Here is an 11,139-nt window from a genome sequence, read left to right as displayed (position 1 = left end):
CCGGACTGGACACTCGAATTTAACTTGCTGCACTTGTGCTTTGGTGCAATGAAGGGTAAGTTGTAGAGCTGCACAAATCTAAGCTTCTATTTGTATAGGAACATATGACGGTGGTTGTGGCGAAATTATTTGTAAAGATGTGGATGTAATCATTTCTCTTCAGAAGGAATCACAGCATGATATGATTCTAAAGGTTTTAAATTCATTCTTATGATGAACCTTTGACACACAAAATGAGACGCATTGCATGTTTGAGTGAACTTTTTTTATTGTAAAGGCACCTGCCAAATCAGAGACCAGAGAAATATAATATTTTCATTATTATCACTGAATCTCTGCTTTTTATGACTGATTTTACTTTTTGCCTCTTTGAATGAGATGTTCAGTAACATGTCTTACCAATTTCAAATGCTTAAAAGATACAGCCAACACAAGCCAGGCTAATGCGATCAGGTATGAAGAAGACGAGCAGAAGATCCAAGAAAGAGGACAATGGAGCAACAAACTGGAATTTGTGCTATCTGTAGCTGGTTCTATCATTGGTCTAGGCAACATGTGGCGATTCCCGTACTTGTGCTACAAGAATGGAGGAGGTGAGGGTGTTTGTTTGTTTTCTCAGAAGCCAGAGATTGACTGCTAAACTGTAAATGAGATGTTTCATCTTGGACCTGTAGGTTCTCTCAGGTTGCCAAAGACTTCTCATTCTGCACGACTATATCAAAAAATCTATAACAGGTTTGAAGGTTGTGTTAGCATTGAGGAGATCTTAAAGGTTACAGTTCAAAGGTCAGAGTGACAGCAGTTGTTTGGAATCCCAACTCTGTTTCCTTCAGGCAGCTGTCAGATGTGACTGTTTTGGGGGGGTCTTTGAAATCCAACCCCCTTAAAACAACCACTTTCCCTGTCATTTCAGCTACTAAATATATGCTCACCACCTATTATACAAGATCGGTCTCTTCCGATTCTTCAGTTGGTGAGTCTGTGCCTGCAGTAGTCTTAGATTCCTGTTCTTGGCTAATCGAACTGGAAAATGATGTTTTGTTCTGCTGCTGTAGGCCATCTGCCTTTAAGTTTGGGTTACATTCTGAGATGCTTGTCTGATCTGACACAAACAACCATTCCATGATCAAAGTCACTGAGATCATGTTTTCCTCCATTCTCTTTGATGCGATGCTGAAACTGAATCTTTTCTTCTGCAGGATATTGTGCATCGTGCTGCTTTCATATTATTGGCTGATTAGGATAATTGCATTTATTCTATCCACATTCACTGGATATGAGCAATCGCGCGCTCTGATTGGCTACACTACCATGAGTAGTGTTACTGAACCAACCGAGGACGAAATAAAAACTCTACTTGAAAACAAAACCCCAAAACATAGAAAAAAGCAACAAAATATGGAATGAACGTATTTGATGGTAAGAACATATCTTTTATATGATAGCATTTTTCACAAATTGCTCGTCATTTCGCCGGTTTATTTACATTCTTCATCTTGAAGCATTAAGATTTGTTGAATTTTTTGACTGGTTCAAAAGTTCAAAAAGGTTTGAAAATTACATCACTGAAATTAGCCAGGTCCGGATATTCAGAATTCTGTAACCCTGTAGGCATTTTTGGGGAAAAGTTGTTATACAGCATTTTTAGAAAATTCAATGTCTTCTAAATACAAATCCACCATATAACATTGAAATCAGGTCCCCAGTTTTTTGTAATTCTTGGTTAAAAATAGATGTCGTCTTCCCAGGCTGGAAATTAATGGCAGATAGGCTAAAATTTTAAACTTTTATATATCACCATAAAACTTTATCAGTTTCTTGTTTACATTAGTACAAACACTTTTTGTATTACAAGTTGTCTGAAATGTCATGTTTACATATGCAAATGAGGCCTGACATACTGGAATATTAGGCGCCTAATCCAAACCTGATGAAGATCAAGTGAAACTTAAAAACTAGTGTATAATTTTGTTGATACAAACCATAAACATGTCCTATGTTTTGTTAAATTTGAACATTGTTTTTTTCATGATTAAATTAAGAAATATTAAATTGGGGTGAGCCTGATCAATTTAAAAGTGGGACGAATTAAACAAATAAATTTCCTTGCGATCAATGGACTTCTGTTAAATGGCATTTTTTGAGTATATGCTTGCAAAACTGACCATCCCCAGGACATCTTGTGTCTTAATGTCATTCCAATCAAACATTATTCATGAAAATTGTTTTTTGAGCCCTTGAAGTAAATTTTATGGGCTGTCGATTTTTTTGTAAGCACATGTTCAGATTGATGTTTTAGGCAAACATAATATGCCCAAACAAAAAGCTGAATAAGTAAATATGTCCTAAAGTATGCACTGTCGAAAATGTGAGCTTTATATGCAATTTATGTGCAAATTTCAAGCCATTATTGTTTGGACCACATCTGAATCAGTGAGCTTAATTGACATTCATTAATTGACAGTCAACAAAACCATAGTGACAGCAGGTGGCTTTAGTGATGAAGAGGGTGTCGAAGCGTCCAATGCAACACTGAACACCAACTGCATGGAAGCTATGGTGGTGTTTACATTAGACCGTATCAGCGGATCATCAGATTAACGTTTTTAAAACGATTAGCATGCACACAGCAACGCCAATACACGATTCGCGTGCACACAGCAACGCCAATACACGGATACGCTCGGCTCCGCAGGCATCCTGCGCTCCAAATCACTCCGCCCTGAACAGCGAGTGCCCTCTGGAGGGTGCACACTCCGGCCCTGCGCACGAGCAGTGATTCGGGACTGAGCCGCTGTGTGTGTGATCTCAGTGCATATCGGGCATGCGCGTCACTTACCACTTGCAAGTGGAAGGATGGCAAGCCTAAAGACAATCATAACTACACAATGGGCAGTATTTGCATCCGTATTTGCAGTATTTTCATACTTTTATACTCTTTAATGAAAGGTGATACAAGGCGGAAGTCCGCGCCGTTTTTCAGCAGTCGCGTCACATGACCAACGCCAGCGAATCAGGAAGGTGGATGTCACAGTGACATTGTCCAATGACGACGCCAGCTAGAGCTCAGCACAGCGTATCCGCGTATTCTCAATGTTTACACAGCACCGGACCAGAGACGATCTGGATTGAATACGTGGACCCTGGTGGATTCCCGTTTCCCGGCGTTTCCAGGCATTTTAATGTAAACGGACAGTGCATCCGCGAAGAAAACGAGACAGATACGGTCTAATGTAAACTTGGCCTAAGCATGAGGAAGCAGACACCAGAATTGTTCTCCATTGCATAACAAGCAAGGCATCAACCATTGTTGTTTCAGCAAGAGACACTGACATCTTGATCCTACTGATTGCCCACTTCCACATGATGCCATGCAAAAAGCTCTGGATGAAAGCAGGTACATCAAAGGAAAGAAAATACTTCCCAATTCACGCTATTGTGAAACAATTGAAGATGGAACCACAGGTTCTGAAGCTGCTTCCAGCTTTCCATGCACTGACTGGAAGTGATTCAACTTCATACATTGCAGGGCACACAAAAAAGTCATGTTGGGATGTGTTTGTGCAGCACCATCATCTCTTAAAGGGACTTGGTGAAGGTCCAGAGCTTAGTGAACACACCATTCAGAATGCAGAACAGTTTGTCTGCAAACTGTATGGTGCAATGGATGCTGACCACATCAATGATGTCAGAGCAACCATGCTTGTAAGGGGCATGACAATAGAAAGGCTGCCACCAACTAGAGATGCATTGTACTTCCATATTCAGTGCTCTCACTTTCAAGCTTTAGTCTGGAACCAAGCTAACTTGCAGAAGCCAGTTCTCCCACCCCCTGAGACCATGGGGTGGAAAATGGAGGAAAACTTGCTTGTTCCTCAGCTCATGTCACTGCCACCAGTTCCAGAGGTTTGTGAGGAGTTCATCTCCTGTGCCTGCTCCACGGGATGCAAGACAGGCCGATGTGGATGCAAGCCTAACCCAGGTACTGCATCTTGCAAATGCAGAATGTCAAACAGTACTTGCATGAATCAATAGCTTTTGTTATGTCAGTAGGTGACACTACAGTGTCTTCTTTTTGTTTATTGTTGAAAATTATCCAAGGGCTGGATTAGATTGAATAGGCCAATAGGCTATGTTTACGTTCAAATGTTCACGTTTATAATATTACTGTTCTTGTCATGCACATAGTTTTCATGGATATAGGTTTTCATTATCAACATGTTTGAAACCTGTGGATGTATAGTTTAGCTTTATTGAGCAATGGTTAAACTACAGTAAATGCATTATAAAGTTTTGCCAGCCATGTTTATTTTATTTTTATTTATTTTTTAATTTTTGCTTTTTTTGTTGTTTTTTTGCCCCCCGCAAAAAAAAAAAAAACTCAGGGTAGTACATAAAGCTACTGCCATCTTGACCATTTGAGTCTCAGTTCATGTACTTATCAATTTGGTGCAAATCCGTCCACCCGTTTAAAAGTTATCGCACAAGCAAAAAATCGGCCATATTGACAGTCGGCCATCTTGATAGGGTTGGCCTCGAAAATTTAATCAGTTAATGTACCTATTATAGAGTGTTAACACACAAGATTTGGTGCAAATCCGTCAACCCGTTCCAAAGTTATTGCGCAAACAAAAAGTCGGCCATCTTGAAAGTCGGCCATCTTGAAAGAGTTGGTCTCCAAAATTTTGTCAGTTCATGTATCTATTACAGAGTATTAGCACACAAGATTTGGTGCAAATCCATCCATTCCAAAGTTATTGCGCAAACACGAAATACACCGGCGGCCATGTTTGTTTTGTCGTTTACGGCTAAACCGTAACTTTTAGAGAATGTTATATGGCAGAAATGGATTCAGCACCCAAAAATCATATAGAAACAACACTTGAATTACTTTTCCTCAAAAATGCCTACACCTTCTTATTTAAAGCCCTTTTTCAAGTTGGGAACCTGGCTAAATGTCCAAGGAAGAATAAATGTCTAAAGCTGTTCTATACCTCAGCACGACCGCAAGACGGCACTTTCTACAAAATAACAACACTAAAGTCGATTCATGCAGCCATCGATAGGTTTTTAAGAAGTCTGCCTAAGCAGAAATGATTTTGTCAGACGTTTTGTATAAAGTTTTTATTTGTTGAATTTGCAAAAAATAAAAATGCTCTGTTTCTCAAAATCCAGTGAATGTGAATAGGATAAAACAGTTATTCCACTCAATATCATCGTACATGGCTTAAAGAGCTGATGACACGAACATGACTCTATGCAATTTCTTAAATAAACTATACAACATGGCAAACATGTTAGATTTCTGTTATAATTACGTGAAAAGAAGCTGTTGTTACGCAAATATCCAACTTTTAATTGCACAGCGCAAGAAAACTGGGTCCGTGGCTCGCGGCCATGTTGTGACGTCAGCGGAAGAACACGCTGCGGTTCACTGGCTGTTCTACTCTGGTTCTACTCAATGGAAATGGCGCATGAAAACGCCGGTGAACTCTCTAGTGCTAGCTCTTCCTCTTCTGGGAGTCTAGAATTGTGTTGATCTCTTCCGAATAGAATCTATGATAGTCTACCCTCTTTACCCTTTGCCTCTCGTTGCTAGGCGGCAGTTACATGAAAGCCGCAAGCTTTCACAAGCAAATACATGACTGATATCATGCTGACTTTATGATTACATTTATGATTATCATGTAGAATCTATAGCTCTACGTACCTTTATCTTATGTCGTTTCACAACACATGTTCTGACAGGAGGACTGTCTTTGGATCCGGCATAGCTACTAGTAGACCCCCTCCGGAATACTGGCAGTGTTGCCAGATTGGGAGGTTTCCCGCCCAGTTGGGCAGTTTCAAGTTCATTTTGGTGGGTTTTGAACATATTTTGGGCTGGAAAACTTCAGCAGTATCTGGCAACAGATACTGCTGACGTTTTCCAGCCCAAAATATGTTCAAAACCCACCAAAATGCACTTGAAACCGCCCAACTGGGCGGGAAACCTCCCAATCTGGCAACACTGTGTAGGCACTGCTGATGGTAGCAGCACACGTTTGTGCTGAACTGAACACCCAAGAGATTCTTTTAAGCTGGGAAGGGTGTCAAAACAATCCAAATCGAAATGTTCAGAGCACAGGACGGATGTTGGTGAGGGCTCCCACTTGTCACGAGTGCGCCTGACTTGCTTCACCCACTTCGCATGCAGCTCGGGATCTCTGGGAAACTTGAATAAACTTACCCCATCCTTGTGGGTTTTGGAGCAAAAGCCGGCAACACAACACGAAGGCATAATAAATATATATATAATAATGTATAATAATGTCTAATAAAAATACTAATAATGATAAACTGAACACCTGTCGCATCAACAACAAACTGGTAAGTTAGGAGAAAGGTTCTTTCGCTGACGTCATATAGCTCCTCCTCCTCCTTCGTCTCCTGGGTGCTGCAGCCCCGTCAAATTTGCCCAAATAGCCCCGTTTATCATCATAACTTGTAAAATAGGCGCCTTCGTGAATTAATATATGGATCATCGTGAATTACTTTTTATGTTATAAAACATCGCCAAAGATGTCAAAAACGTGTCATCAGCACTTTAAAGCTAACTCAGCGCTACGTGCCTCGTCGGCTGTCAACTCATACGATTCGATTTCGTAGAATAACTGTTAAGTATGCAGGTATTCCTAATAAAGTGTCCAGTGAGTGTATTTAGAGTTACGAACGTAGCTTCAATTCGACCCTATTGTTTGTTCCATCTGCTGCTTGTTTTGCTGTACAGTACAAATATGTCGTGTTCCTCCATGAAATTTGCAGGTGCCTTTCTCATCCCATATATGATTTTCCTGTTCACTTGTGGGATCCCCTTGTTCACCTTGGAGACAGCTTTAGGCCAGTACACTAGTGAAGGAGGCATCACTTGCTGGAGAAAGATCAGTCCTCTCTTTGAGGGTAAAACATTTGTCTATTCTGTTTTATAAAGAAGAGTATCAGACAAAGATTGAAGTAATTTCTTCCATCTTGTTCTCCCCTATGGAGTCAAATGTCCATTTTATCTTTCCTGATTATTTCCTCTCTCACAATGTTCTACACAGGTCTAGGTTATGGCACACAGATCATTGTGTCCTTATTGAATTTCTACTACATTATTGTTCTGGCGTGGGCCATTTTTTACTTCTACTACTCGTTTTCCTGGGAGCTGCCATGGTCCTCATGTCAAAATGTTTGGAATCTCGGTGAGAAATATAACATGACTATAAAAACCGCCATACTTATTAGTCTTTCGAGTATAGATAATTATAGTGCATGGCATGCTGGGTAATTACTTGTGTGTGTGTGTGTTTTCTTTTTCTTTGAAAGATACTTGTGTGGAATTCCATAAGAAGAATGATTCAGTCAACATCACAGTGCCTGCTAATGCTACGTCTCCTGTCATTGAATTTTGGGAGTAAGTGCAAAAAGGTGGACTAGTTGCTTTTGTTTTCTGCAAAAAAATATATATCATGTTCTCTATTAAGACTTTAGAAAATAAGCAGATAATGTGTTTTTTTCTATTGCAACTTCGTGTGAGGTTTGGATTACAGAATGTGAGGTGTAGTTACTTTTACAGTCAACTATAAAAGTTTGCATCCTGTAGTTTGAGTGAAAGAAAGGAAAATTACTTGTGTTACATTAATGCTAGGGAACATAATTTTTATGTTCCTATGCGCACTTTGCCTGTGCACTCATAGCATGTGACCAGAGTCTTCCACAAGGCTAGGCAGACTTATTGCTAAAGCTAGCGAGCTAGTCGACATCTGTGAGTACGAACAATAGCCATGTTCGTTGTTTACATTCATTATGATAATGCTAGGTGTTTTCTGACATATGAATTAGACACGAGGTAGTTGGATATGACAACGACACACTATGCTCCCCCAATGCTCTCTCTCATGGACTCGTTCTCCAGCAGTAGTCAGGCAGTGTGCGTTCATGTGTTTTGGAAGAGTAGCTTTGGAGGGAGGGCTGAAGGGAAGGGGTGGACTTTTTCAGTTGGATATCTTCAAAATCTAGCTTACTTAAGCTGGTTTCTCCAAAATTACCTACCCTAGCTTTAAGTAATTCATTCATTCATTCATCAATAGTAAGTGCTTTAACCTGGTTAGCGTCATTGGGAGTAGGCCAAGAATATGCCATGGATGTTACATGACTCTATCACAGGGCACCGTGCACATACACATTCGCACACTCATTCATCCCTCAGGGAAATTTAGGGTAGAGCAGAGTACAGTACAAGCATGATTTTAGGAGGTGGGATGAAACCTGAGAAGCCAGAGAAAACAGCCCCCCCACACACACACACGTAGAAGAACATGTGATATTCCAGGCAGTTCAGGAAGAGATCCTGAAGCTGTGAGGCAGCAACACTCACCGTTGCACCACCATGCTGCCCCTGCATGTTCAAATTTACCACTACATGATCGAATTTCAAGAAATGAACAAATGAAATGGGATACATCCTGCAACGAGAAAGGAATCCAAAATAAAATCTTGTTTTTGAAACCTGGTCTGAAGAAGACAGTATTATAACAGATATGGTAAGTAGAAGGGGATAAATTGTTCAAGCAAGTTTGATCTGATATTTCAGGAAAAAATGGGTTGAATGGGTAGCCATGACTTAAAAGTTAGAGAAGGAGCCTTGGGGCCCAATGGGTTGTTGGTTTGATTCCTTGGACCAGCAGGAAAATCCATGGCTGAAGTGCCCTTGAGCAAGGCACCTAACCCCCAACTGCTCCCCAGGTGCTGGGTGTGTGTGTGTTCGTTGTACGTTGCTCTGGATAAGAGCGTCTGCTAAATGCATGTAATGTAATGTTGTGAATGAAGGGACTGAAAAGATGGCAGGAGAACCCGAGAGAAGTCACAGGCAGTGGGCATACAAATTATCAAAGAATATTCATTCATAATTGTTTTCCCACTATTAATACCTTCACATACACAACTTGTGATGAAGGAACATCTGTGAAGCCAAACTCATTAAATATCCTGCTAGTATAAAACTGTCTTCATTTTGTACTAAGGGTTTGCAAACCTTTTGTATTTGACTGTATATCTGGGTATAACAGGGATGCGGTCTAAGTGAAATAATGTCTATTTGGTGCATGGAAACAGGAGAAGGGTGTTGCGACTCTCCTCGGGTATCAACCATATGGGCTCCCTGAATTGGGATCTGGCCTTGTGTCTGCTTGTGGCCTGGATCCTCTGCTACTTCTGCATCTGGAAAGGAGTGAAATCTACTGGAAAGGTTGGTCTTTTTTTAGAATTTGGGTGATGTGGCAAAAATAATTTATCTCTAGGTTGTGCCATTATCTGTTTTGATAGCTCCTTGGTCTTCATGATGCTGTTTATTTCATTTTATTTGCTAACAAACTCTGGCCTTCCAGGAACAAGGTTATTTATATTGACATCATGTGACACTATGTTAGCTCAGGTTGCTGTCTGTTTGTGAGATGTGAATGTTCTCCATGTGAGTTTTCCTCTGGGTTCTCAGGTTTCCTTCCACCAGCCAAAAACGAGCAGGTAGGTGGGGTGACAACATAAACTTTCACCTAGATGTGTATGTGTGTGCATGGTGTCCTGTGCAGGGTGCATTCCTTCCTAGCACCCAATATCCCCAGGACCCTGACCAGGATAAAGCAGCTCCTGAAAATGAAAAAATGATTGAATGATTTATGGCAAATAGTTTCACAGAAACAGGAAACGTTTAAAGCGGAGTAAAATGTTTAACGCAGAGCCTTTATTTTTAAATAAATTGAGTGGATAGTATCTCCATCCTTGACTCTTGTATGCTGCATAAATCTTGTCTTGTCTCATCTTCATCCGCTTATCCGGGGCCGGGTCGTGGAGGCAGCAGTCTGAGCATGGAAGCCCAAACTTCCCTCTCCCCAGACACCTTGGCCAGCTCCTCGGGAAGAACACCGAGGCATTCCCAGGCCAGCCGAGAGACATAGTCCCTCCAGCGTGTCCTGGGTCTTCCCTGGGGCCTCCTCCCGGGGGGACATGCCTGGAACACCTCCCCAGGGAGGCGTCCAGGAGGCATTTGAAAGAGATGCCCGAGCCACCTCAGCTGATTCCTCTCGATGTGGAGGAGCAGCGGCTCTACTCCGAGCTCCTCCCGAGTGACTGTGCTTCTCACCCTATCTCTAAGGGAGCGCCCAACCACCTTGTGAAGGAAACTCATTTCGGCCGCTTGTATCCACGATCTTGTTCTTTTGGTCATTACCCAAAGCTCATGACCATAGGTGAGAGTCAGAACGTAGATCGACCGGTAAATCGAGAGCTTCGCCTTTTGGCTCAGCTCCTTCTTCACCACGACGGACCGGTAAAGCGACCGCATCACTGCGGAGGCTGCACCGATCCGCCTATTGATCTCACGCTCTATCCTTCCCTCACTCGTGAACAAAATCCCAAGATACTTAAACTTCTCCACTTGAGGCAGGACTTCTCCACCAACCTGGAGAGGGCAAGCCACCCTTTTCCGGTCGAGAACCATGGCCTCGGACTTGGAGGTGCTGATTCTCATCCCAGCCGCTTCACACTTGACTGCAAACTGCCCCAGTGCATGCTGAAGGTCCTGGTTTGAAGAAGCCAACAGGACAACAACATCTGTAGATTCAGAGATGAAATCCTGTGGTTCCCAAACAGGATTCCTTCCGGCCCCTGACTGCGCCTAGAAATTCTGTCTATAAAAATTATGAACAGAACCGGTGACAAAGGGCAGCCCTGCCAGAGTCCAACATGCACTGGGAACAGGTCTGACTTACTGCCGGCAATGTGAACCAGACTCCTGCTCCATTCGTACAGGGACTGGACAGCCCTTAGCAAAGAGCCCCGAACCCCATACTCCTGAAGCACCCCCCACAGAATACCATGAGAGACACGGTCGAATGCCTTCTCCAGATCCACAAAGCACATGTGGACTGGTTGGGCAAACTCCCATGAACCTTTGAGCACCTTATGAAGGGTATAGAGCTGGTCCAGTGTTCCACGACCAGGACGAAAACCGCATTGTTCCTCCTGGATCCGAGGTTCGACTATTGGCCGAATTCTCCTCTCCAGTACCCTGCAGTGAACCTTCCCTGGGAGGCTGAGAAGTGTGATTCCCCTATAATTGGA

At 42.2% G+C, this 11,139-nt stretch overlaps 1 protein-coding gene across 1 annotated transcript in view; it reads left to right on the top strand.

The window, feature by feature from the left end:
- The window catches only part of LOC132869725 (sodium- and chloride-dependent GABA transporter 2-like), a 33,131-nt gene continuing 21,992 nt past the window's right edge, over positions 1 to 11,139 (top strand). The window contains exons 1-6 of the mRNA XM_060903085.1: positions 1 to 55; positions 420 to 593; positions 6,805 to 6,939; positions 7,083 to 7,223; positions 7,348 to 7,435; positions 9,136 to 9,268. Of these exons, the coding sequence (XP_060759068.1) occupies positions 49 to 55; positions 420 to 593; positions 6,805 to 6,939; positions 7,083 to 7,223; positions 7,348 to 7,435; positions 9,136 to 9,268 (678 nt within the window). The 5' untranslated portion in view covers positions 1 to 48. The remainder of the gene's footprint in view (positions 56 to 419; positions 594 to 6,804; positions 6,940 to 7,082; positions 7,224 to 7,347; positions 7,436 to 9,135; positions 9,269 to 11,139) is intronic.

Source organism: Neoarius graeffei, chromosome 21 (genome assembly GCF_027579695.1).
Source record: "Neoarius graeffei isolate fNeoGra1 chromosome 21, fNeoGra1.pri, whole genome shotgun sequence".
In the NCBI taxonomy this organism is placed as follows: Eukaryota; Metazoa; Chordata; class Actinopteri; order Siluriformes; family Ariidae; genus Neoarius; species Neoarius graeffei.
The sequence above is the reverse complement of the archived record's forward strand: the minus strand, read 5'-3'. Positions and strand labels throughout refer to the sequence as shown.